Below are 24,280 nucleotides of genomic sequence, written 5' to 3' on the forward strand. Positions count from 1 at the left end.
AAAACCTCCAAACATCCTTAGAAATGGGGGTGATGCCAGAGGACTGGAGAATTGCAAATGTTACACCCCTGTTCAAGAAAGGGTGAAAGAAAAAATCCAGCAACTACTGACCAGTCAGTTTAACCTCGGTAGTGGAGAAAGTTCTAGCAACGATAATCCGGGACAGAATTAGCAGTCAATTGGACAAGGATTAGGGAAAGCCAGCACGGATTTGTTAAAGGCAAATCGTGTTTAATTAAATTGATACAGTTTTTTGATGAGGTAACAGAGAGTAGATGAGGGCAATGCAGTTAATGTGGTGTGTATGGACTTCGAAAAGGTGTCAGATAAAGTGCCGTATAATGGGTTTGTCATCAAGATTGAAGCCCATGGAATAAAAGGGGCAGTAGCAGCATGGATACAGAATTGGCTAAATAACAGGAAACAGAGTGTAGTGGTGAACGGTTGTTTTTCGGAATGGAGGGAGGTGTACAGTGGTGTTCCCCAGGGGTCGGTGCTGGGACCACTGCTTTCCTTGATATACATTAATGACTTGGACTTGGGGATACAGGGCACAATTTCCAAATTCTTGCTACCAAAATGCTCCACTTCACTGTCATCTGCATTAAAATTCATTGGCCAATTATACACCCATTTTGCAAGTTTATTAATGTATTTTGTATTTGGTCGCAATCTTCATCAATATTATCCAAACTCCACCCCACCCCGCCAATCTGGTGTCATCTGTAAATTTTGAAATTGTACTTCCGATTCCCGAGTCCAATTCATTGATGTGAATTGTGAACAGTGGTCCCAGAACCAATCCTTGTGGAGCCCCACTTTCCACCTTATACAGTGTGAGTCGCTACAATTAACCCCACTCTCTGTTTTAGAGCAGTAGTCAAGAGAAACTTCTTTACATAGGGAGTAGGCAGTCTGTGGAATTCACTTCCACGGTTAGTGTTTGGGGCACACAGTTCTGTAATGACAAGTGGTCCTCATGTTTTTATCCAAAACAGGCCTCAGCCCAGTCATTTACTCTAAATGTTGGTGCAATAGTTCAAGCTCAGAGGTGCCAGGTATCGGGAGCAGCAGTAGCTGTAAATAAAATCTAAATGTAAGTAAATACCAATACAGTTCATCTTCATCTATTTCTAGTTTAATAACTTTTGCTGAATGTGGCCCAGGCCAAGTGCCAGGATATCGGGTCAGGTTCACCACAGGAAATGAGTTTGACATCCCTGAGATAGACAATGTGAACCGGATTACCCTCATCCACTAACCCAGCAACTTCTTCAAAAAACTCAAGCAAGTTTGTAAGACACCATTTTCTTTCCCAGAAGCCGTGTTGAGTATCTCTAATGGCTCCTTCTCTTTCCCCGTGATCATAAACAGCATCTCTTAGGATCCCTTCAAGCATCTTCCCTCTGATCGAGGTTACACTGATGGGCCTGTCATTCCCCGGCTCTGATTTGACCCTTCAATGAAAATGGGAACTACGTGAGCTCCCTTCCTATCTCAGGGGACAATCCCTGACTCTTGAGCTGTTGAAGATACAGGCAAGGGGCTCACAGAGCACCCGTCCCATCTCTTTAAACACCCGGGGGTGGATATCATCTGGACCTGGAGCACAATGCATTTTGAGAGTTCATATTTTATCCAAAGTGACATCCCATTCTATTTTAATATTTATGATGTTATTGTTGACAGCACATCCCACAGCTGGAATCTGAGCCTCATCCACAGGAGTGTAGACTGATGAGAAATAATCATTCAACAGCTCTGCCATAGCCCGGGAATCTGTCCTGAACTGTCTTTCAGTGGCCCTAAAGCATCTTTAATGGTCTTCTGACTCCTGACGTAGCTGGAAAGACATTTGCTATTATTCTCAGAATTGGGCACCATCTTCTTTTCCAAAGATCTCTGAGCTTCTCTAATGGCTGCTTTTGTCTCCCTCGATTGTGGGTGATATTTGACCCAATTCTCCTGTAAACTGAATTCATCCTGATCCGATCTGGGTTAAATGTAAGACAGTTCGGGGAGTCAGGAATCATTCACCGCGAGACCCACACTGAGACCCAGACGGTTCCTTAGTAAGGATTCCTCTGGTACCTCAGCATATCTTTGTCAGCTTTCTCACAGTCCACTCCTGGAGGCCCCACTCCCTGAGCCTGCAACCTTCAGCAGGGTCAGTGGTGGAGTTCCGCAGTGGGAGTGATCCCAGAGTAACTGTCGGGATCGCCCCCACCCTGTGGATGGTCCGGATCGTGTATTTTTAGTGATCCTGGTGTCTAACACGCACACATCAATAAAACCGGGAATTCTGGAACACACTGCAGGTCCTTCTTTATCTGGAGATCGAATGACTGTTGTATAATTGTACCAGCAGTTAACAGGCTCCTGTGAACTCCTCCCTCTGCTATTTTAATTCAGACTTTAACCCATTTATTTTTAACAGGTTTATTTTAAATGAGTCAACGCCTGCCTTAAATGGTAGACTCAGGACTGTCACACAAACAGGTTAAATCTTCATCGAATAATGACCACTGTCATTTTTAAACTGGACGCCGCACGGTGACTTTGCTGTCAGTGAAGAGAGGCGAGAAAGACCAAAGTGCCGTTTGCCCCTCTCAGTGTGGCCCTGAAGGACTGTGTCCAGGCTGAAGTTCTGTTCCCACCGGACGATCCTCCCCCCAGATTGTCCTTTCTGAGCTCCAGTCAGGTGATGCTAAACACTCAGGTGGGAAAGACCAAAATCTACAACAAGGTGTTTAAAACAAAGCTGATTTATTTCATAAATATCCAGAATATTAAACTCCAGCCCAGTTATCGGGGTGATGAACATCAGGAGAAACAAACCCCAACTGTCAGAATGAACATGGTTCAGTCCTGGATGGGATTAACAGCAGAATCCAACCCCTGCAGTCATATGTGAACTCGCTGGTGTCTCAGCACATGTGATGACTGAGTGAATCCCTTCCCACACACGGAGCAGGTGAACAGTCTCTCAACCAATGGGCATGCGTTGATGTGTCAGCAGTTCATTTCTGCTTTTAAAGCTCTTCTCACAGTCACTGAGTTAAAAGGTCACTCAATAGTGTCAACAAGTGGATGTTTCAGAAGGTGGGATGAATTCGTGAATCCCTTCCCACACACGGAGCAGGTGAACAGTCTCTCCCCTGCTCTTCTTCAACATTTACCTGAGGAAGGAGAAAATCTCCGAAAGCTTGTGAATTTAAAATAAAATTGCTGGACTATAACTTGGTGTTGTAAAATTGTTTACAATTGTCTCCCCAGTGTGAGTGCGTCGATGTCTCAGCGGATCATTTCTGATTTTAAATCTTTTCTCACAGTCAGAACATTTAAAGGTCTCTCTTCAGTGTGAACTCGCTGGTGTGACAGAAGGAGGGATGACCGAGTGAATCTCTTCTTTCACACAGAGCAGGAGAACGGCCTCTCCCCAGTGTGAACTCGCTGGTGAGTGCGTTGGTGTTTCAGCAGATTAAATTTGCTTTTAAACCTCTTCTCACAGTCAGAACATTTAAAAGGTCTCTCCCCAGTGTGAACTCGCTGGTGTGTCAGCAGGGCAGATGACTGAGTGAATCCTTTCCCACACACGGAGCAGGTGAACGGCCTCTCCCCAGTGTGAGTGCGTTGGTGTTTCAGCAGATTAAATTTGCTTTTAAACCTCTTCTCACAGTCAGAACATTTAAAAGGTCTCTCCCCAGTGTGAACTCGCTGGTGTGTCAGCAGGTTGGATGACTGAGTGAATCCTTTCCCACACACGGAGCAGGTGAACGGCCTCTCCCCAGTGTGGGTGCGTTGGTGTCTCAGCAGTTCAATTTTGCTTTTAAATCTCTTCTCACAGTCAGAACATTTGAAAGGTCTCTCCCCAGTGTGAACTCGCTGGTGTTTCAGCAGGTCGGATGACTGAGTGAATCCCTTCCCACACACGGAGCAGGTGAACGGCCTCTCCCCAGTGTGACTGCGTCGATGAGTTTCCAGCTCTGAAGGGTAATTGAATCCCTTCCCACAGTCCCCACATTTCCACGGTTTCTCCATGGTCTGGGTGTCCTTGTGTCTCTCCAGGTTGGACGATCAGTTGAAGCCTCGTCCAAGCACAGAACCCGTGTACGGTTTCTCCCCGCTGTGAATGGTGCGATGTTTTTTCTGGCTGTGCAACTGGTTAAAGCTCTTTCCACAATCAGTGCACTGGAACACTCTCACTCGTGTGTGTGTCTCGGTGCTTTTCCACTCACACTGATGTTTGAAATCTTCTCCCACGGATAGAACAGACAAACATTTCTCCTTCAACATTCAAAGGCCGATGATATTCAGGTCCTGATGAATCGAGTGACTCTGTCAGATCTTGACGTGATCTTTGGTTTGAGTTTCCCTCTGTAAATCCTCCCCTGTAAAAGGAGTTTATAAAAGTTATCACTGTAATTGCAGGATAGAAATTCAGATCAGATAACTCTACTTTCTATGGAACATTATTTCCTCTCTCATTCCTCAAAGCTGTAAATCCCCGTCCCACACACTCTCCCTCCTCCCTGTGCTGAAATCCAAACCCATCGCATCATCTTTCAGTGGCCCAAAACCATGAGTGAAAGGGTGAGAGAGTGAGTGAGTGTGAGAGCAGCAGTGGGCTCGGTGTGGAGAATGAAGTGGGGCAGGTGGAGCATGTTTCAGTGGGGCAGCAGTGATCATAATCTCATTCGGTTTAGAACAGTTATGGAAAAGGACAGGGGACAGTCAAATGTGAAAATACTTAACTGGAGGAGGGCAAATTCCAGTGAGTTAAAAAGGGATCTTGTCCAGGTGGATTGGAATCAAAAATTGGCAGGCAGAACAGTAATTGAACAGTGGGAGGCCTTCAAGGAGGAGTTGGTTTGGGTACAGAGTAGACAAATTCCCACGAGGAGGAAAGGAACAGCATCCAAAGCTAGAGCTCCCTGGATGACTGAAGATATAGAGATCACCATTTCTCCTTCATTTACAGACGCTCCCTGACCGATCACCATTTCTCCATCATTTACAGACGCTCCCTGACCGATCACCATTTCCCCTTCATTTGCAGACGCTCCCTGACCGATCTCCATTTCTCCTTCATTTACAGACGCTCCCTGACCGATCACCATTTCTCCTTCATTTACAGACGCTCCCTGACCGATCCCCATTTCCCCTTCATTTGCAGACGCTCCCTGACCAATCTCCATTTCTCCTTCATTTACAGACGCTCCCTGACCGATCACCATTTCTCCTTCATTTACAGACGCTCCCTGACCGATCCCCATTTCCCCTTCATTTACAGACGCTCCCTGACCGATCACCATTTCTCCTTCATTTACAGACGCTCCCTGACCGATCCCCATTTCTCCTTCATTTACAGACGCTCCCTGACCGATCACCATTTCTCCTTCATTTACAGACGCTCCCTGACCGATCACCATTTCTCCTTCATTTACAGACGCTCCCTGACCGATCCCCATTTCCCCTTCATTTCCCGGCGGGTAGTGAGGGGGGGATAATGTTCACTGTTTTATATTCGGGTCTGGGGCCGCACTCGGGGTTTGTAAAGCCTGAGCCTGGGCCTGAGCCCGGACCCGGGCCCCGGGGTTTATTGAGCCTCTTGCTCCGATCCTCTGACCTGCACCGAACGCGCTCCTCCCGCAGCCTCGACTGGCCGCGCATGCTCAGGACACACTGACCGATAATGAGTCACTACTGCGCCTGCGCACTGGGCTCCACTGATTCAGACAGGGCACAATCTGAACCGCGCTGCATGCTGGGTGATGCAGCCGCCATTGATGATCTTAATATCAGGCCGAAAAACAAAGACATTGGAAGCAGATAATTCAAGTGTTTAATTTATTTTCTAAATAATTCAATCATTCAATTCATTTCATAAATAATTGAATAGTTCAATTCATTAAATAATCAATTCTTTAATTTATTACATAAAAAATTAGTGTTTAATTTATCATAGAAATAATTCAATAGTTTAATTCATTATATAAATATTCCTTCGTTTAATTTATTATATAAAGAACTCAATATTTAGGTGAATTATTTATATAATAAATTAAACACGAGACTTCTTTATGTAATAAAGTCAACAATTGATTATTTATATAATAAATGAAACACTTGATTATTTATATAATAAATGAAACACTTGATTATTTATATAATAAATGAAACACTTGATTATTTATATAATGAATAACGTTTTGAAATTCTTCATTCAATAAATTAAATAATGGATTATTAATATGATTAAATAAACACTTGAATCTTTGTATGATAAGTTAAACCTGTGAATTAATTATACAATTTAAACACTTGACCTCTTTATATAATAATTTTAACACTTGGATTATTTATATAATAAACTAAACAATATAATTGGTTATTTATATAATAAATTTAACACTTGTGTGATTTATGTAATAAATTAAGCTGTTGAATTATTTATATAATAAATTAAACACAAATTATTTGTATAATGAATTAAACCATTGTTTCTTCATAGAATAAATTTAACACTTGAATTATTTATATAATAAATTAAACAATTGATTTTTTTATATAATAAATTAGACATGCATTATTATATAATAAATTAAACTATTGAATGATTTGGATATTTAATTTATTATGAAAATAATTCAATAGTTTAATTTAACAACTGACGTAGTTATGTAAGAAATTAAACAAATGATTATTTATATAATGAATTAAACTATTGAATTATTTATATAATAAATGAAACAGTTGAATTATTTAGATAATAAATTAAACAAATGAAGTATTTACGTAATAAATTATACACTTGAATGCTTCATATAATAAATTAAACACTTGTTTATTTGTATAATAAATTCACAAATTGAATTATTTATACAATAAATTAAACGGAGCTATTTATATAGTAAATTATACACTTCAATTATATAATTAAACTACTGAATTATTTATCAAATATATCAATTTAATTATTCATATAATAAATTAAACAATTCAATAATTTACATAAAAATTAAACGCTTGAATTATTTATAAAATATTAAACAATTGAACTATTTACATAATAAATTTAGCTGTTGAATTTTTTATACAATAAATTAAACTCGGTTATTTACATAATAAATTAATCAATCGAATAATTTAAACTATTGAATTCACTTTATAATAAATGAAACATTTGAAGTATTCATATAATAAATTAAACACTTGAAAACAATTTGATTATTGATATAATAAAATAAGCATTTATTTAATGAATTAAAATATTGAGTTATTTATTTTACATTTTAAACTTTTCAATTATTTATATAATAAATGAAGCCAGCTTGGACAAAATGGAGGCAAGCGCAGAGTCCGTATTGGACAAAATGGCGGCCGGCGCGGCCACCATCTTGGAAAAAATGGCAGCAAGCACGGCCGCCATCTTGGAAAACATGGCGGCAGGCGCGGCCGACATCTTGGATAAAATGGCGGCAAGCACGGCCACCATCTTGGAAAAAATGGCCGCCGCCGTCATCTTATCAGATGGCGGCAAGAGGCCGACAGAGTGTCGCCAGTGATCCCGCAGTGACCCCAGAATGTCCCAGTGATCCCGCAGTGACCCCAGAATGTCCCAGTGATCCCGCAGTGACCCCAGAATGTCCCAGTGACCCCAGAGTGATGCCGGGGTCCCAGAGTGCACCCAGTCAGCCCAGAGTGAGGCCAGGGTGCAGCCGGGGATCCCAGAGCGATGCCAGAGCGGCGGCCTTTGCGTTTGGGCCACCACAACAACCACCACCACAACTGTACTGTACGTGTACAGCACAGAGTGGGTAAAAGGGAACGATTCACTCCTGTCTGGTACTGTACGGCCCGTGTGTGTCTCAGTGTCAGCTCCTGTACATGTACAGCACACGGTGGGTAAAAGGGAACGATTCACTCCTGTCTGGTACTGTACGGCCCGTGTGTGTCTCAGTGTCAGCTCCTGTTCATGTACAGCACACAGTGGGTAAAAGGGAACGATTCACTGAGAGATTGCAATGTTGAGTGTAACGGTTATTTGAGGGGTTCAGTCCCTAAACGGGCTGTGTTTTGACAGACACTTTTTCCAGTAAGGAGTTGAGTTTAGTTTAGGGAGGTGGGTACAATCCGTGTCTGGGACTCACTGGCCCTGTGAAATATTGAATTTTGCTCACAATATGGTGTGTTTGGATCAATGGGGGACAAGGTTTAACTACACTGGGCTGGATTGTTTTATAAATCTCTCATTGACTGGGTCTTTCCGACCAGGATGGGAGCTGCTTCTCTCTCTCTGTAAACACCCTGAGGCAGTGAAACACTCTCTGACAAACTGTTCACAGGAACCAACCCATCAGACATGGGGAATAGACAAATACCTGGGACTGGAAATGAGCCTCCCACCAACAGAGCAGAGAGAAGGAGGAAATCATCACACCTTCAAGATCTGGATCGGTTTTGTCATTGGAGCAGGTTCTGGTTAATTTTACTGCTTTAAAGTTATGTTATGGGACCAGTGAGACTGAGACACACACACACACACACACAGACTGTACAGTCAGGAGACACGTGTCCCTTGTACAGACATTGGGTTTGAATTGAGCTGAGCTGTGCCACAAATGAATATGGGATTAAAATCTCAAATTCCAATCAGTTTGCTCCCGAGCTTCCCCATGTGTCTGTGTGGTTCCATTACAATACAATTTCACATGGGGGCCCAAAATGGCTTCGGAATTAACACGATTTCTTTCTGAGTTGTCAGTGACCTTTTCAAAAATTAAACTTCAAACTAAGAAAACATTTGGAGGCTGTTTTCACATTTGGGCCCTCTGGGTGCTGCAGGACGCTCCCTAAAAGAGTTTTTAATTTCAATTAAGACCCGAGATATGTCACATTGTCAGCCTCTGAATAATAGTTTGATCCACTTTGTGTTATTTCTGAAAAGTTGCACTTGCAATGAACGAAGGGAGGAATTTGGGCTCGAACAGATGCTGATATTCTGGCATGACGGAGCTGGGCAGAGATGAGCGATTGGATCCACAGCATTCCTGCCCTCCCCACCATCTTCTTTAACTTATATTTTTGTATTGCTAGAAACAGCATGTAAGGGGTTAACTCCTGATACCATATAAAGTTTGTTACTGTGTGTCTCAGTGTCAGCTCCTGTACATGTACAGCACATGGTGGGTTAAAGGGAACGATTCACTCCTGTCTGGTACTGTACGGCCCGTGTGTGTCTCAGTGTCAGCTCCTGTACATGTACAGTACATAGTGGGTAAAAGGGAACGATTCACTCCTGTCTGGTACTGTACGGCCCGTGTGTGTCTCAGTGTCAAAGGTGTGAGAGGCCGAGATAGAGAGAGGGTGACAGAGATAGAGAGAGAGAGAGTAACAGCAAGAGAGAGAGAGAGAGAGAGAGACAGAGATTGCGAAAAACACAGCGGGAGAGTGGGAGATAGGCAGAGAGACAGCGAGGGGGACAGATAGGTCGTGAGAAAAACAGAGAGAGAGAGAAAGAGAGCGAGGGGGAGAGAGAGAGAGAAAAAGTCAGAGAGGGGAAGAGAGGCCGAGAGAGAGAGAGGGGGATAGAGAGGGAGAGGAGGAGAGAGAGAGAGAGAATGATGGAGAGAGAGATAGAAAGAGAGCGAGAGAGAGACAGAGAAAAAGGCAAAGACAGGGCGAGAGAGGCAGAGAGAGAGAGACAGAGAGAGGGGTAAAGAGGCAGAGGGAGAGAGAGGGACAGAGAGAAGGGGAGAGAGGCAGAGAGAGACAGAGGCAGAGACAGAAAAAGACAGAGAGAGTGGGGGGAGAGAGAGAGAATAACAGAGAGAGGCAGAGAGATAGAGAGAGAGAAAGAGAGAGAGAGAAAATGACAGAGAGGGGAGAGAGGCAGAGAAAGACAGCGAACAGAGGGTGAGAGAAAAAGACAGAGCGAGGGGGAGAGAGAGTGTGAGGGGGTCTCCTGCCAGAAAGCGGGACTTGTGTCGGTGAGGGTCCTGCAGGGTGTTTGGGTGATGTGCCTGTCATGGTTGAATAGCTGCCAGTGTGTGTGACCTGTGAGTTGTGGGTGTGCGGCTTGCAACAGTGGTAATGTGTGAGGGTGAGAGGAAGCATCTGATTGAAAGAGTTTTTTGGTGGGTGGGAGATGGGGGCCCCCCTTGCTGTTGAGAAGCCATTAAACAGCCCAGAGAGGCCTGGCTGCTCGCAGGAATCGGGTAAATCACCAGGCAGGACCAATTCACTCTCTGCCTCTCTCTCGCCCTGTCTCCATCTTTTTCTCTCTCTCTCTGCCTCTCGCCTCCTCTCTCTCTGTCTCCCCGCTCTGTCTTTTTCTCTCTCTCTCTCTCTCTCTCTGCCTCTCACCCCCTCTCTCTCTGTCCCTCTCTCTCTGTTGTCTTTCCGAATTTCTCTTGTTAGGAAAGTACTCAGGTACTGTACGGCCTGTGTGTGTCTCAGTGTCAGCTCCTGTACATGTATAGTACACAGTGGGTAAAAGGGAACGATTCACTCCTGTCTGGTACTGTACGGCCCATGTGTGTCTCAGTGTCAGAGGGTGTGAGAGGCCGAGAGAGAGAGAGAGAGAGGGGGAGAGAGAGAAATGGACAGAGAGAGAGAGGGGGAGAGAGAGAGAGAGAGAGAGAGAAGGTCAGAGAGAGAAAAAGACAGAGGGAGAGGGGGAGATAGGCAGCGAGAAAGCGAGGGGGACAGATAGATAGAGAATAAAACAGAGAGAGAGAGGGGGAGAGAGAGAGAGAGAAAAGGTCAGAGAGAGGAGAAGAGAGGCTGAGAGAGGGAGGGACAGAGAGAGTGGAGGAGAGAGGCAGAGAGAGAGAGAGAATGATGGAGAGAGGGATAGAGAGAGAAAAAGACAGAGAGAGCGGGAGAGAGGGATAGAGAGAGAGAAAAGGACGGAGAGACGAGGGAGAGAGGCAGAGAGAGAGAGACACACACAGAGAAAGAGAGAAACAGAGAGAGAGGGGGAAAGAGGCAGAGGGAGAGAGAGGGACAGAGAGACAGAGAAAAAGACAGAGAGAGAGAGAGACAGAGGAAGAGGGGGAAAGAGGCAGAGAGAGAGAGCGAAAACGACAGAGGATGGGGGAGAGACAGAGAATAAGACAGAGAGAGAGGCAGAGAGAGATAGAGAGAGAGAGAGAGAGAGAGAAAAAGACAGAGAGAGGAAGAGAGGCAGCGAAAGAGAGGGGAAGAGAGAGAGACAGAGTGAGAGCAGGAGAGAGGCAGAGAGAGGGGGGGGTGAGAGAGAGGGGGAGAGACAGAGAGAGAGAGAAAAAGACAGAGTGGGAGGGGTGAGAGAGAAAGAGAGGGGTGAGAGGGACAGAGAGAGAGAAAAAGACAGAGAGAGAGACAGAGAGAGAGAGGGGCAAAGAGGCAGAGGGAGAGAGAGGGACAGAGAGACAGAGAAAAAGATAGAGAGAGAGAGAGAGAGAGAGAGAAAAAGACAGAGAAGGGAGAGAGGCAGCGAGAGAGAGAGAGAGACAGGGGGAGAGAGATAGGGACAGAGAGAGGAAGAGCGGCAGCGAGGGGGGGGGAGAGAGAGAGAGAGAGAGAGAGACAGGTGGAGAGAAAAAGAAAGAGAGAGATGGGGACAGAGAGAGGGATGGAGAGAGGGAGTCACAAAGAGAGAGGGGAAGAGAGAGAGCGGGAGAGAGGCAGAGAGAGAGAGAGAAAAAGACAGTGAGAGGGCTGAGGGAGAGAGAGAGAGTGACAGAGATAGCGGTAGAGAGAGAGAGTGGGAGAGAGAGAGAAAAAGACAGAGAGAGAAAAAGACAGAGAGAGAAAAAGACAGAGAGAGAAAAAGACAGAGAGAGAAAAAGACAGAGAGAGAAAAAGACAGAGAGAGAAAAAGACAGAGAGAGAAAAAGAGAGAGAGAGAAAAAGACAGAGAGAGAAAAAGACAGAGAGAGAAAAAGACAGAGAGAGAAAAAGACAGAGAGAGAAAAAGACAGAGAGAGAAAAAGACAGAGAGAGAAAAAGACAGAGAGAGAAAAAGACAGAGAGAGAAAAAGACAGAGAGAGGGGGGACAGAGAGAGGGGGGACAGAGAGAGGGGGGACAGAGAGAGGGGGGACAGAGAGAGAGGGACTCCCTGCAAGAAAACGGGACGTGTGTCGGTGAGGGACCTGGTGGTTGTTTGGGTGATGTGCCTGTCATGGTTGAATAGGTGCCAGTGTGTGTGACCTGTGGGTTGTGGGTGTGCGGCTTGCAACAGTGGTAATGTGTGAGGGTGAGAGGAAGCATCTGATTGAAAGAGTTTATTGCGAGGTGGGAGATGGGGGCCCTCCCTTGCTGGTGAGAAGCCATTAAACAGCCCAGAGAGGCCTGGCTGCTCGCGGGAAATGGGTAAATCACCAGGCAGGACCAATCCACTCTCTGCCTCTCTACCACACTCTCTGCCCCTCTCTCTCTCTTTTTCTTTCTCTCTGTCCCCCTCTCTCCTTCTGCCTCTCGCTCCTCTCTCTCTCACCCTCTCTGTCTTTCTCTCTCTGACTCTCTCCCCGCTCTGCCTTTTTCTCTCTCTCTCTCTGCCTCTCGCCCCCCCTCTCTCTGTCCTTTTCTCTCTCTCTGCCCCTCTCTCTCTGTTGTCTTTCTGAATTTCTCTTGATTGAAAAGTACTCAGGTACGGTACGGCCCGTGTGTGTCTCAGTGTCAGCTCCTGTACATGTACAGCACACAGTGGGTAAAAGGGAACGATTCACTGAGAGATTGCAATGTTGAGTGTAACGGTTATTTGAGGGGTTCAGTCCCTAAACGGGCTGTGTTTTGACAGACACTTTTTACAGTAAGGAGTTGAGTTTAGGGAGGTGGGTACAATCTGTGTCTTGGACTCACTGGCCCTGTGAAATATTGAATTTTGCTCACAATATGGTGTGTTTGGATTAATGGGGGACAAGGTTTAACTGCACTGGGCTGGATTGTTCATAAATCTCTCATTGACTGGGTCTTTCAGACCAGGATGGGAGCTGCTTCTCTCTCTCTCTCTCTCTGTAAACACCCTGAGGCAGTGAAACACTCTCTGACAAACTGTTCACAGGAACCAACCCATCAGACATGGGGAATAGACAAATACCTGGGACTGGAAATGAGCCTCCCACCAACAGAGCAGAGAGAAGGAGGAAATCATCACACCTTCAAGATCTGGATCGGTTTTAGCCATGATGTGGAGATGCCGGTGATGGACTGGGGTTGACAATTGTAAACAATTTTACAACACCAAGTTATAGTCCAACGATTTTATTTGAAATTTACAAGCTTTTGGAGGCTTCCTCCTTCCTCAGGTAAATGTCAGGAACTCCTCGAAGCCTACGCATTTATAAATCACAGAACAATACATGGTGATTATAGATAGTCTTTGCAACTGCCCGTTGCCAAGGCAATCACAGTGTTCAGACAGAGAGGTGTTACCTACAGAGCCCCCGAATATACAGTCAACACAAATAAAAACAGAAAAGAGAGAGGCAGAAACATCCAGAAGGCAGAGAAAGCCAGCATATGACCCGTTATATTAAAAACAGATAGCTTTTGTTCGCTGGTGGGGTTACGTGCAGCGTGACATGAACCCAAGATCCCGGTTGAGACCGTCCTCATGGGTGCGGATCGGTTTTGTCTTTGGAGCAAGTTCTGGTTAATTTTACTGCTTTAAAGTTATGTTATGAGACCAGTGAGACTGAGACACACACACACACACACACACACAGACACAGACTGTACAGTCAGGAGACACGTGTCCCTTGCACAGACATTGGGTTTGAATTGAGCTGAGCTGTGCCACAAATGAATATGGGATTAAAATCTCAAATTCCAATCAGTTTGCACCCGAGCTTCCCCATGTGTCTGTGTGGTTCCATTACAATATAATTTCACATGGGGGCCCAAAATGGCTTGAGAATTAACACGATTTCTTTCTGAGTTGTCAGTGACCTTTTCAAAAATTAAACTTCAAACTAAGAAAACATTTGGAGGCTGTTTTCACATTTGGGCCCTCTGCGTGCTGCAGGACGCTCCCTGAAAGTGCTTTTAATTTCAATTAAGACCCGAGATATGTCACATTGTCAGCCTCTGAATAATAGTTTGATCCACTTTGTGTTATTTCTGAAAAGTTGCACTTGCAGTGAACAGATGGTGATATTCAGTTGGACGGTCGGTACTGAGGGAGCGCTGCACTGTCAGACGGTCAGTGTGTGTCTCAGTGTCAGCTCCTGCACAATGTCCCAGTGAACCCCCAGTGTCCCCTGAATATCCCAGTGATCCCAGAGTAACCCAGACATTACTCACGTGACCCCCATCAGGTCCAGGCTGCGGTGAAGGTCTCAGTCAGTCAGTTCCCAGCGGAGAGAACGATTCTTGGCCCAGGATTCCCCCTCATCCTCCTCCTTCTCACAAAATGTCTCTTTCCTGGATCATCTCCTTGCAGCATTTCATCGAAAAGTTTCCTGAGGGGAGAGAGGGAATTGATTACAACACAAAAGCAAGGGATTAAAAAGGCACAGCAAGAGCCCAGAGTTTCCTCTCCTCCCACTCCCCTCTCTCTCCCCCCTCCCTCCCACTCCCTCTCCCAGTTACACCGACAATCCCTCAGCCCCAACACTGAAACACAAATCCCGGTTACAAACAAGAGAATCTAAAGAGAGAGAAAAGTTGGGAGAGAGACAGAGAGAGAAATACACTCAGGACAGGCTGGAGGACCCCGGCAGACTGAGAGATTGTCCCCGCCCCTGGGGAGGGTTTGGGACGAGACACACGGCCATCCCCTACCCCCGGGGAGCTCCCTGCTTCAGCCTTTGAGATATTATGTAAGGAATCTTACAACACCAGGTTATAGTCCAACAGTTTTATCTGAAAATCACAAGCTTTCGGAGGCTTTCTCCTTTGTCAGGTGAGTGTGGGATTCCATAGTCAGAGCACAATGCCTGGTGACTACAGATAATCTTTCCAACTGCCCGTTGTCAAGGCAATCAAAGGATTCGAATAGTGTTCAGACAGAGACGTTACATACGGGACTACTGAATATACTGATTGTCCCGTATGTCGTGTCTCTCTGTCTGAACACTATTCGACTCCTTTGATTGCCTTGACAACGGGCAGTTGGAAAGATTATCTGTAATCACCAGGCATTGTGCTCTGACTATAAAGCGGTGCCTTTCATGGAATCCCACACTCACCTGACAAAGGAGAAAACCTCCGAAAGCTTGTGATTTTCAAATAAAACTGTTGGACTATAACCTGGTGTTGTAAGATTCCTGACATTTGTCCACCCCAGTCCATCACCGGCATCTCCACATCATTTGAGATATTAGACTGAATCTCAATGTGTCTCCCTCAGGGACCTGTCCATTCTCATGTTAATCCAGCGACAGCCCAGGGCAGGACTGGTTTGACCAGGAGACCTGTCTGCTGGAATGAGCCACATTTCAAGGACCTATTTTACTGATTTGAAACCCTCACAGCCTGTCTCCCCCTCTTCCCTCACCCCAAACCGAGCCCCCCCACCCTCAGCCTGTCTCCCCCTCTTCCCTCACCCCAAACTGAGTCCCCCCCCACCCTCAGCCTGTCTCCCCCTCTTCCCTCACCCCAAACCGAGTCCCCCCCACCCTCAGCCTGTCTCCCCCTCTTCCCTCACCCCAAACCGAGTCCCCCCACCCTCAGCCTGTCTCCCCCTCTTCCCTCACCCCAAACCGAGTCCCCCCACCCTCAGCCTGTCTCCCCCCTCTTCCCTCACCCCAAACCGAGTCCCCCCACCCTCAGCCTGTCTCCCCCTCTTCCCTCACCCCAAACCGAGTCCCCCCACCCTCAGCCTGTCTCCCCCTCTTCCCTCACCCCAAACCGAGTCCCCCCCACCCTCAGCCTGTCTCCCCCTCTTCCCTCACCCCAAACCGAGTCCCCCCCACCCTCAGCCTGTCTCCCCCCTCCCCTCACCCCAAACCGAGTCCCCCCTCCACCCTCAGCCTGTCTCCCCCTCTTCCCTCACCCCAAACCGAGTCCCCCCACCCTCAGCCTGTCTCCCCCCCCCCTCTCCCTCACCCCAAACCGAGTCCCCCCCACCCTCAGCCTGTCTCCCCCTCTTCCCTCACCCCAAACCGAGTCCCCCCCACCCTCAGCCTGTCTCCCCCTCTTCCCTCACCCCAAACCGAGTCCCCCCCACCCTCAGCCTGTCTCCCCCTCTTCCCTCACCCCAAACCGAGTCCCCCCCACCCTCAGCCTGTCTCCCCCGCTTCCCTCACCCCAAACCGAGTCCCCCCACCCTCAGCCTGTCTCCCCCTCTTCCCTCACCCCAAACCGAGTCCCCCCCCACCCTCAGCCTGTCTCCCCCTCTTCCCTCACCCCAAACCGAGTCCCCCCCACCCTCAGCCTGTCTCCCCCTCTTCCCTCACCCCAAACCGAGTCCCCCCCACCCTCAGCCTGTCTCCCCCGCTTCCCTCACCCCAAACCGAGTCCCCCCCCACCCTCAGCCTGTCTCCCCCCTCCCCCCGTGACCCAAACACCCCGGGGACCTCCGACACATCCCACCCTGCCCGGCGTCCACATTGAAAGAACTAAAGTTGGGGACAGGCCTCTCCCTCCATCCCATAATACCAGGCCGCCCATAGTAACGGTCGCTGGGCCTGGGCCCGGAATCCGTTGCCCCTGGAAACCGCGCAGGAACCGAGCGACCCGAGAGCGGCCTCAGGCCCGACTCCCAGTCCCCGGCCTCAGGCCCCTCCCCGACTCCCAGTCCCCGGCCTCAGGCCCGACTCCCAGTCCCCGGCCTCAGGCCCTCCCCGACTCCCAGTCCCCGGCCTCAGGCCCTCCCCGACTCCCAGTCCCCGGCCTCAGGCCCCTCCCCGACTCCCAGTCCCCGGCCTCAGGCCCCTCCCCGACTCCCAGTCCCCGGCCTCAGGCCCCTCCCCGACTCCCAGTCCCCGGCCTCAGGCCCTCACCTCCTCCCCCCGCCCTGCTCCTGCCCCTCGCCGCCCTGAACCAGCTGCTGGCCGCCGGCGCCATCTCCTTCCAGCTGCCGTCCAACGCCAGGAAGTGTCTGCGGGAGGAGATCCACAAGGACAGGCTGGTGAGCGGAGAGTCCGAGCTGAGCGAACAGCCGGCCGCCCGCCCCCACCTCAAGGGGGGAGAGAGAGAGGGAGGGGGGGGGGGGAGAGAGAGAGGGGGGGGAGAGGGGGGGGGGGGGAAGAGAGGGATGGAGGGAGGGAGGGGGGGGGGGAGGGAAGGGAGGGGGGGAGGGAAGGGAGGGAGGGAGGGGGGGGAGAGGGAGGGGGGGAGAGGGAGGGGGGGGGGGGGGGAGAGGGAGGGGGGGGGGGGGGGGGAGAGGGAGGGGGGGGAGAGCTTGTCCCCCCATTCAGCCCGACCATGTCCCCCCATTCAGCCCGACCATGTCCCCCCATTCAGCCCGACCATGTCCCCCCATTCAGCCCGACCATGTCCCCCCATTCAGCCCGACCATGTCCCCCCATTCAGCCCGACCATGTCCCCCCATTCAGCCCGACCATGTCCCCCCATTCAGCCCGACCATGTCCCCCCATTCAGCCCGACCATGTCCCCCCATTCAGCCCGACCATGTCCCCCCATTCAGCCCGACCATGTTCCCCATTCAGTCCGACCATGTCTGATTTGTATTTCACTCCATTTCCCCCCTTGGTTCCATTCCCTTTAATCCCCTCACCCAACAAAAATCCATCAATCTCAGTTTTGAAATTTTCAATTGACCCCCGGCCTCCCCCTTTTCCGGGGAGAGAGTTCCAGATTCCCACTCCCCTTTGTGTGAAGAAATGCTTCCTGACATCACCCCTGAACGGCCGGGCTCTAATTTTAAGATTATTCCCCCTTGTTCTGGACTCCCCCCACCAGAGGAAATAGTTTCTCTCTATCGACCCCATCAAATCCTTTAATCATCTTAAACCCCTCGATTCGATCACCCCTTAATCTTCGACACTCGAGGGAATACAAGCCTCGTCTCTGCAACCTGTCCTCGTAATTTAACCCTTTTAGCCCCGGTATCATTCTGGTGAATCTGCACTGCACCCCCTCCGAGGCCGATATATCCTTCCTGAGGGGACGGTGCCCAGAACTGGACGCAGTGTCTCCAGATGGGGTCTGACCAGAGCTCTGTCCAGCTGTAATATAACTTCCACCTCTTTGTATTCCAGCCCTCGAGATAAAGGCCAACGTTCCATTATCCTTTTTAATGATCGTTTTGTACCTTTCCACCATTGGGAGGGTGGTGTGGGGAGGGAGCTGTGGGGGACAGTTCCGGGCTGGAGCCAGGGTGTAACCTCTCTGTTTCCCCTCCCCCAGGTGACGGACTCCTCCGGCCACATCCTGTACTCTAAGGAGGAGGCGACGAAGGGCAAATTCGCCTTCACCACTGACGACTACGACATGTTCGAGATCTGCTTCGAGAGCCGCCTGCCCCCGGGTGAGTGAGTCCGAGGGGGGGGATCCTGGGGTACGGGGAGGGCTCGGGCAGAAATAATAATAAAAGTGAAAATAGCTCACTGATAAGAAAAAGGGATGAGAACAAAGTCCAGGTCACAAATAGTGTCACAGGTAATATAAATACTTCAGGTTCATCAAAAAATACAGGAAATAATAAAATAACTGATTAAAAAATAATACAGCAGTGATGAAAAACAAGTGTGATATTTTTAAGAAGTGAGAAAAACAGCATCAGAACCTACGAATTAAGAGCAGTAGGCCATTCGGCCCCTCTGCCATTTGATAAGATCAAGGCTGATCCGATTGTGACCTCAACCCTACTTTCCCATCCACCAACTATAACCTTTGACTCCCCTGTTAATCAGGAATCTATCTAACTCAGCCTTAAAAATATTCACTGACCCTGCCTCCACCGCTCTCTGGGGAAGGGAGTTCCACAGACTCACGACCCTCTGAGAGAAAAAGTTTCTCCTCATCTCCGTCTTAAATGGGAGACCATTTATTTTTAAACTGTGGTCCCCGAGTTCTAGTCTCTCCCACAAGGGGAAACATCCTCTCAGCATCTACCCCTTCTCGTCTCCTCAAGATCACCTCTCATTCTTCTAAACTCCAGCCTGTACAGGCCCAACTTGTCCAACCTTTCCTCATAAGATAACCCCCTCATCCCAGGAATCAGTCGAGTGAACCTTCTCTGAAATGCCTCCAAAGCAAGTATGTCCTTCCTTAAATAAGAAGACCAAAACTGCACACAGTATATTCTAGATATGGTCTAGTCGGTCTGTTGCCCAAATAAGAGTTCTCTCCACAAGTGCAGATAGCATAAGGAATAAAAAAAGTGAATCAGACGGTTAAAACAAGTATAAAAGGACTGTATTGGTAGGAGTGATCACCGCACAGGCCTCGTGGAGACGAAGTCCCGTCTTCGCACTGAGGACACCATCCAACGTGTTGTGTGGCACTACCACCATGCTAAATGGGATAGATTCAGAACAGATCTAGCAGCTGAAAACTGGGCATCCATGAGGCGCTGTGGGCCATCAGCAGCAGCAGAATTGTATTCCAGCACAATCTGTAACCTCATGGCCCGACATTTTCCTCACTCCACCATTACCAACAAGCCAGGGGATCAACCCTGGTTCAAGGACGAGTGTAGAAGAGCATGCCAGGAGCACCACCAGACGTATCTAAAAATGAGGTGCCAACCTGGTGAAGCTACAACACAGGACTACATGCAAGGTAAACAGCAGAAGCAACATGCTATAGACAGAGCTAAGCGATTCCACAACCAACGGATCAGATCAAAGCTCTGCAGTCCTGCCACATCCAGTTGTGAATGGTGGTGGACAATTAAACAACTAACGGAAGGAGGAGGCTCTGTAAACATCCCCATCCTCAATGATGGCGGAGTCCAGCGTGAGTGCAAAAGACAAGGCTGAAGCGTTTGCAACCATCTTCAGCCAGAAGTGCCAAGTGGATAATCCGTCTCGGCCTCCTCCCGATATCCCCACCATCACAGAAGCCAGTCTTCAGCCAATTTGTTTCACTCCACGTGATATCAAGAAACAAGATTGGGAGTGTTAAGAACCTAGCCCCTCTCTGCATCTCCTCCCCTCGCCTCCAGTGCTTCAATATCCTTTCTGTAGTGTGGGTCTCTCAAGTCAACAATGGATTTACTACATCTTTGTCTGATCTTCCAGACCGTCTCTCTCTCTCTCTCTCTCTCCCTGCCCAGATCGCCAAGGCGGAGAAGCCACTTGAGGTGGAGCTGCGACGATTGGAGGATCTGTCAGAGTCGATCGTCAATGACTTTGCCTACATGAAGCAGCGAGAGGAAGAGATGAGGGACACCAATGGTAGGAGCACCCAGCACAGGCTTCAGTCTGCAACACCCGCCCCTTCTCCACTTACTGCTCTCGGTCTCGGGGACCCTGTCTCGTTCCTCGGTCAGCGTCACTCACCCCTCCGAGTCAGAAGTTTGTGGGTTTTAGCTCCCTCCACCTCCCGGGACATATGCCCCTCTCCCCTTCTCTCCCCCATAGCACAAGCCTCAGCTTCATACGGTTATCCAGTCGTCCTGTGAAAGATGCAGTGGGCTCTGCTTCAGGCACTTTGTGGCAAAGCATCCCTTGCCCCAACTGCCCTCCACTCGCCCTCGGAGTAAAGAGGGGTGGTCTAGGGCTTGGGTACCAGGGGACCAGGGGTTAAAAGGACTGCAGGACTGATCCCCAGTGTCAAAGGGACTTAGTTTTTTAAAAAAACGTACATTTATTTCGCCCCTTCCACGACCTCGGGACGTCCCAGAGCACTGTATAGCCAATAATGTACTATTTTGAAGAGTAGTCACTGTTGCAATTTAGGAAACGGGCAGCCAACTTGCGCACAGCAAGATCCCACAAACAGCATTGTGATAATGACCAGATAATCTGTGTTTTAGTGGCGTTGGTTGAGGGATAAATATTGGCCAGAACACCCAGGGGAGAATTCTGCTCTTCTCCCATTAGTGGCCGTGGGATCTTTTACGTCCACCTGAGAGGGACAGGCAGGGACTCAGTTTAACGTCTCATCCAAAAGACGGCACCTCAGACAGTGCGGCACTCCCTCAGTACTGCACTGGGAGTGTCGGCCTGGATTAGGTGCTCGAGTCTCTGGAGTGGGGCTCGAACCCACCATCTTCTGACAAGGGGGCCTTGTAGAGGCAGATAAGATTCTGCATATTTTCATTCCAAGTTTGACTGCAGGATAAGGGAAGGTGTGTACAAACTGGGGCGAGTGTGGGCAGGATGGAACACCCGGAGGGGAGGCTCTCAGTAGGGTAGCGGAGGGAAAACACAGAGTCCTTTCATGGGCCGTTAGATGGGGTGCTCCATGGGCTGGAGGCCTCCACTCATCTAAACCAGGGAGTTGGAGTCAGAGGGCTGGGACCTTTCTACACCAGAGGGCAGAGTTGTGGAATAAGTTTTTGGGGAAGGACGGTATAAACGGGGTCCAGAGACAGAAGGGATCATTTGAAGCCCCTGGGATTAAAGGGACAGTGGCTGCATGGTTACAAAATTGGCTGAGGGACAGAAAGCAGAGAGTAGTGGTGAACGGTTGTTTTTCAGACTGGAGGGAAATATACAGTGGTGTTCCCCAGGGGTCAGTATTAGGACCACTGCTCTTTTTGATATATATTAATGACTTGCACTTGGGTATTCAGGGTATTTCAAACTTTGCAGATGATACGAAACTCGGAAATGTAATAAACAATGTGGAGGATAGTAACAGACTTCAGGAGGACATAGACTGGTGGAATGGGCAGACACATGGCAGATGAAATTTAACGCAGAGAAGTGGGAAGTGATACATTTTGGTAGGAAGAATGAGGAGAGGCAATATAAACTAAATGGTACAATTTTCAAGGGAATGCAGGAACAGAGAGACCTGGGGAGTGCACAGACACAAATCCTTGAAGGTGACAAATTGAGAAGGCTGTTTAAAAAAAGCATACAGGATCCTGGGCTTTATTAATAGAGGCATCGAGTACGAAAGCAAGGAAGTTATACTAAACCTTTATAAAACACTGGTTAGGCCTCAGCTGGAGTATTGTGTCCAATTCTGGGCACCACACTTTAGGAAGGATGTCAAGGCCTTGGAGAGGGTGCAGAGGAGATTTACTAGAATGGTACCAGGGATGAGGGACTTCAGTTATGTAGAGAAACTGGGATTGTTCTCTTTAGAGCAGAGAAGGTTACGGGGAGATTTAATAGAGGTGTTCAAAATTATGAAGAGTTTTAATAGATTAAATAAAGAGAAAGTATTTCCAGTGGCAGAAGGGTCGGTAACCAGAGGACACAGATTTAAGGTAATTGGCAAAAGAACCAGATGGCGATGAGGGTTTTATTTTACGCAGCGAGTTATGATCTGGAATGCGCTGCCTGAAAGGGCGGTGGAAGCAGATTTAATAATAACTTTCAAAAGGGAATTGGATAAACACTGAAAGGAAACATTTGCAGGGCTATGGGGAAAGGGCAGGGGAGTGGGACTAATGGGACAGCTCTTTCAAAGAGCCAGCACAGGCACGATGGGCCGAGAGGCCTCCTGTGCTGTAAGATTCCAGGTGATAGGATTGACCTGTTAGAAAGGGACAGGGTGTCAGTTGTGGACAGAGTGACGCTCCCATGAAAGGCCTGCCATGTCCCTGCTCTCACCTGAGCTGTTTAGCGAGAGTGGATCCAGGATGGGGATTCGGGGGAGGGAGTGACCCCAGGCATCGACCAAAGGCCAGACTCGGAGCAGCAGTGACCCAGGAGCAGGGAAACGGTGCTCGGGGCAGCAAGGTGAAAGGAAGAGGGAGGGCTGCCTTCAGTGAAGTGATCTTAGTGCAGATTGAATCCACTCCTCCAACCTGTTTGATGAGCCCCTCTCCCTCCCTCCCTCCGTGCAGAGTCCACCAGTGCTCGTGTCCTGTATTTCAGCATCTTCTCCATGTGCTGCCTCGTCGGCCTGGCCACCTGGCAGGTCTTCTACCTGCGACGCTTCTTCAAAGCCAAGAAGCTCATTGAGTAACAACGATGTGTGTGTGTGTAAAACGTTGGCCCGTGTGTGTGTGTCTGTGCCTGGAGAGTGTTCAGTGGGTGGGGTTAATTTACAATAATGTCTCTTTATATTAAATGGGGTGCTTTGAATGTTTAAACTGCAGGTTGTGTTTTAATTCGTAGCATTGCAGTCAGTAATTGGCCCACGGTCGGTGTTTCAGACCAGTCTGAGGGAGTCCTGGAAACAATCAGTATCCTCAGACATGCCCTGGATCAGGAGGTGGGACCAATAGTGTTCGCTGCCCTGAGCTTTCGATGATTGATTGATTGTTTTCGGAAGGTACTGGGATTAATTCCACCCGGCCCCGTCGCTCCCCAGGAGAGAGAGAGAGAGACAAACGTCCGAACTTCTTTGGGAAAAATCTAACGTTTGTAGAAGTTCCTCTCCAACTCATTTGCCGGTGTGATGCTGCACAGTGTCGAGTGGATTCCTGGAGGAATGCTGCAGGGAGGGAGAGTGCACTGGGGGCTGCATTTCCTTCACTGTGTTGGACTTCACCTGATGGTCATCAGGCAGAGCTGGTGACAGCCGCTCCACCCTGACCCCGCTGCACCTTGAACCTCATAGGATCTTACAGCACAGGAGGAGGCCGTTCGGCCCATCGTGCCTGTGCTGGCTCCTTCAAGCAGCTCTCCAATTAGTCCCACTCCCCCCTGCTCTTTCCCCGCGGTCCTGCAGATTTCTCCCCTTCAAATATTTATCCTGTTCCCTTTTGAAAGTTATTACAAATTTCCCCGGGGGCCGCTGGGCTGCTGCTCGCCGGTGGAATTTCCATCAGGGGCCGGGGCCCACCGTGACTAATGGCCGCTGACACAGGAAACTGGGTAATGACCAGGGTGCGGTCAGGGGGCGATGGGCAGAATTCCCGCCCTCACCCTGTTGCCGGAAAGTCCAGGCATTGTGTCCACCGGTGACATCTCTCTCCCCTGTGCTATTAACCTGGTATTCTGATTTTGGACACCTTATAACCGCCAGGGAAAGCACAGTGCCTCCTCCTCAGCGTGGGCAACGCAGGTCTAACTGGTGCCCAGGCCTGGCACCAGTGACCTGATAGAAGCTGTTCGACCTCACGGCCCAGGAAAGGTCGGGAGAGAAAGGCAAACGGATCAAATTTTCTTCCCTTTCGACAAGAAACGGCGTCTCTGATAAATTATTTTGGAAAAACAAAACGGTTTATTGTTTCCAGGCACAATCTCTGTTCCTTGCGAGTCCAGGCCTGGTTTATTCCTGTCGAACCTTCACAGCCTCCGCTGCTCTTA

The 24,280-nt window shown here is 48.6% G+C and overlaps 2 protein-coding genes across 6 annotated transcripts; one reads left to right on the forward strand and one right to left on the reverse strand.

Moving 5' to 3' along the window:
• Positions 1 to 1,120: 1,120 nt before the first annotated feature.
• LOC137312820 (zinc finger protein 79-like) lies at positions 1,121 to 17,128 on the reverse strand. Of its 5 annotated transcripts, none has more exons than XM_067979233.1 (3): positions 16,937 to 17,128; positions 14,295 to 14,452; positions 1,121 to 4,391 (listed from the first exon to the last, which is right to left on the reverse strand). In XM_067979233.1, exon 3 carries the CDS (start codon positions 4,039 to 4,041, stop codon positions 3,412 to 3,414), a length of 630 nt encoding a protein of 209 aa, XP_067835334.1. In that variant the 5' UTR covers positions 4,042 to 4,391; positions 14,295 to 14,452; positions 16,937 to 17,128; the 3' UTR covers positions 1,121 to 3,411. The 5 variants fall into 5 exon arrangements, with proteins under 5 accessions (XP_067835334.1, XP_067835336.1, XP_067835335.1 ...); XM_067979235.1 differs by lacking the exon at positions 16,937 to 17,128 and adding an exon at positions 16,593 to 16,745; XM_067979234.1 differs by lacking the exon at positions 16,937 to 17,128 and adding an exon at positions 15,243 to 15,484.
• LOC137312822 (transmembrane emp24 domain-containing protein 10-like) lies at positions 16,492 to 23,118 on the forward strand (the record flags this gene model as incomplete). Its single annotated transcript, XM_067979237.1, has 4 exons — positions 16,492 to 17,064; positions 18,306 to 18,426; positions 20,144 to 20,299; positions 22,870 to 23,118. Coding segments are annotated over 4 exons (972 nt in total), but the record flags the coding sequence as incomplete, so codon positions are not given.
• Between the last annotated feature and the right edge of the window lie 1,162 nt (positions 23,119 to 24,280).

This window comes from Heptranchias perlo, unplaced genomic scaffold, assembly GCF_035084215.1.
Source record: "Heptranchias perlo isolate sHepPer1 unplaced genomic scaffold, sHepPer1.hap1 HAP1_SCAFFOLD_439, whole genome shotgun sequence".
Classification (NCBI taxonomy): Eukaryota; Metazoa; Chordata; class Chondrichthyes; order Hexanchiformes; family Hexanchidae; genus Heptranchias; species Heptranchias perlo.